This window comes from Colobus angolensis, unplaced genomic scaffold (assembly GCF_000951035.1).
Source record: "Colobus angolensis palliatus isolate OR3802 unplaced genomic scaffold, Cang.pa_1.0 Scaffold149, whole genome shotgun sequence".
Classification (NCBI taxonomy): Eukaryota; Metazoa; Chordata; class Mammalia; order Primates; family Cercopithecidae; genus Colobus; species Colobus angolensis.
This window is the reverse complement of record NW_012114588.1, coordinates 1,322,937-1,324,826: the sequence shown is the minus strand read 5'-3', so window position 1 is coordinate 1,324,826 and position 1,890 is coordinate 1,322,937. Positions and strand designations below refer to the sequence as shown.

The 1,890-nt window shown below is 43.7% G+C and overlaps 1 protein-coding gene across 3 annotated transcripts in view; it reads right to left on the bottom strand.

The window, feature by feature from the left end:
• The window catches only part of UBE4B (ubiquitination factor E4B), a 204,569-nt gene that overhangs the window by 60,347 nt on the left and 142,332 nt on the right, over positions 1-1,890 (bottom strand). For all 3 annotated transcript variants that reach the window (XR_001001079.1, XM_011935782.1, XM_011935783.1), the window contains one exon: positions 1,438-1,576. Coding sequence is in view for 2 of the 3 variants with exons in the window: in XM_011935782.1 (XP_011791172.1) it covers positions 1,438-1,576 (139 nt within the window). In the remaining variant the exon portion in view is untranslated. The remainder of the gene's footprint in view (positions 1-1,437; positions 1,577-1,890) is intronic.

Genomic DNA, 1,890 nt, shown 5'->3' with positions numbered 1-1,890 from the left:
AGCCCAGGCACTAAGGCATGAAAAAAAAAGCATAAGAAATAAAATTGTCATCATTTATGGACGATTATGTGTAGAAAGTAAATCATAAAGAATCTGCAGGGTAACATTAGAATTAGTAAGTGATTTTAGGCCAGGCATGATGGCTCACACCTGTAATTTCAGCACTTTGGGAGGCAGAGGTGGTTGGATCACCTGAGGTCAGGAATTTGAGACCAGCCTGACCAACGTGGCGAAACTCCGTCTCTACAAAAAATACAAAAAATTGGCCAGGCACAGTGGCTCACATCTGTAATCCTAGCACTTTGGGAGGCCAAGGTGGGTGGATCACCTAAGGTCAGCAGTTTGAGACCAGCCTGACCAATATGGTGAAACCCTGTCTCTACAAAAAATACAGAAAAATTAGCCAGGCATGGTGGTGTGCAGCTGTAGTCCCAGCTACTCACAAGGCTGAGACAGGAGAATTGCTTGAACCCAGGCAGCGGAGGTTGCAGTGAGCCGAGATCATGCCATTGGATTCCAGCCTGGACGGAGCAAGACTCCGTCAAAAAAGAAAAAAAAAATTGGGCGTGGTGGTGCGCGTCTGTAATCCCAGCTACTCGGAAAGCTGAAGCAGAATTGCTTGAACCTGGGAGGCACAGGTTGCAGTGAGCTGGGATCCTACCACTGCACTCCAACCTGGGCAACAGAGTGAGACTCCATCTCAAAAAAATAAATAAATAAAAAAAGAATTAGTAAGTGATTTAAGCAAGGTAGATACAGAGATACAAATATGATTCAGTTTCTCTCATAGCCAGACTACACAGGTTCTAGACCAAAAAGCAGAAGTAGTTTCATTATTCCAGGTGACCTGCTCAAGAATATTTCCTCTGTGTTCCTGTGACTTCTGTTTGCTGGTGTTAGTACACAGCAAAAATGCTTAGAGTAAGAAACATAACAATGGTGTTAATGAATTGGAAATCTGAGTCTGCTATTTGGCCATTTTGGACTCCTCATGGCACAGAACAAGCCAAAAAGAGAATTACACGTGGGCAGGAGTAAATGATCTTGGTTATCAAGGGAAACCATGGTTACTTTTTCACAGTCCAGGGAAGAAGGCGTATGTCTGAAACCCAGGGGACCCTTTAAACTTTTAAATTTTAAAGTGCCTGCTGGTAATGTATGCCCAGCTGGAAAAGTTAATGGAAGTCTGTAGTAACCATAAACAGAGTGAAATACCCAGGGTTCAGAACTCTCAGAAATCAAGGTTTGGATCACTTCACCAGGTAAAGAACTCTGGACAACTGAGGAACGTGGATGTGGTGGTGGAGGCAGATAGAACACTATATAACGTACAGATCTCCCCCAACATTCAAAACTACTGTTCACAATGGAATTGCTTGCCCCTGACAAAAAAATGGTAACTCAGGCAATCCCAGGACACGGCATCATGGCACATACCTATTGAGCTCCCGGATAGCCCGGAGTCTGCGGATATAGCGACGGCAACTAGGCAGAATAGACAGGTGGTGAGCATGCAGGGTGAGAAAGAAGCACTCCGTAGGGAATTTCGGCTCAGAAAATGGAGGCTGATCACCATCTAGGAAAAAGAACATCATTCCCTAAATAAAATCTATTACATGTCTCAATCAGAGAAAAAGCTCAATTCAGAAGAGAAAATTACATTTGAATTTTTATGAAGTTTAAAGATACATTTATTTATTTATTTATTTGAGCTGGAGTTTTGCCCTTGTCACCCAGGCAGAAGTGCAATGGCACAGTCTTGGCTTACTGCAAATTCTGCCTCCCAGGTTCAAGTGATTCTCCTGCCTCAGCCTCCCTAGTAGCTGGGATTACAGGCATGTGCCACCACACCTGGCTACTTTTGCATTTTTAGGACAGACGAGGTTTCAC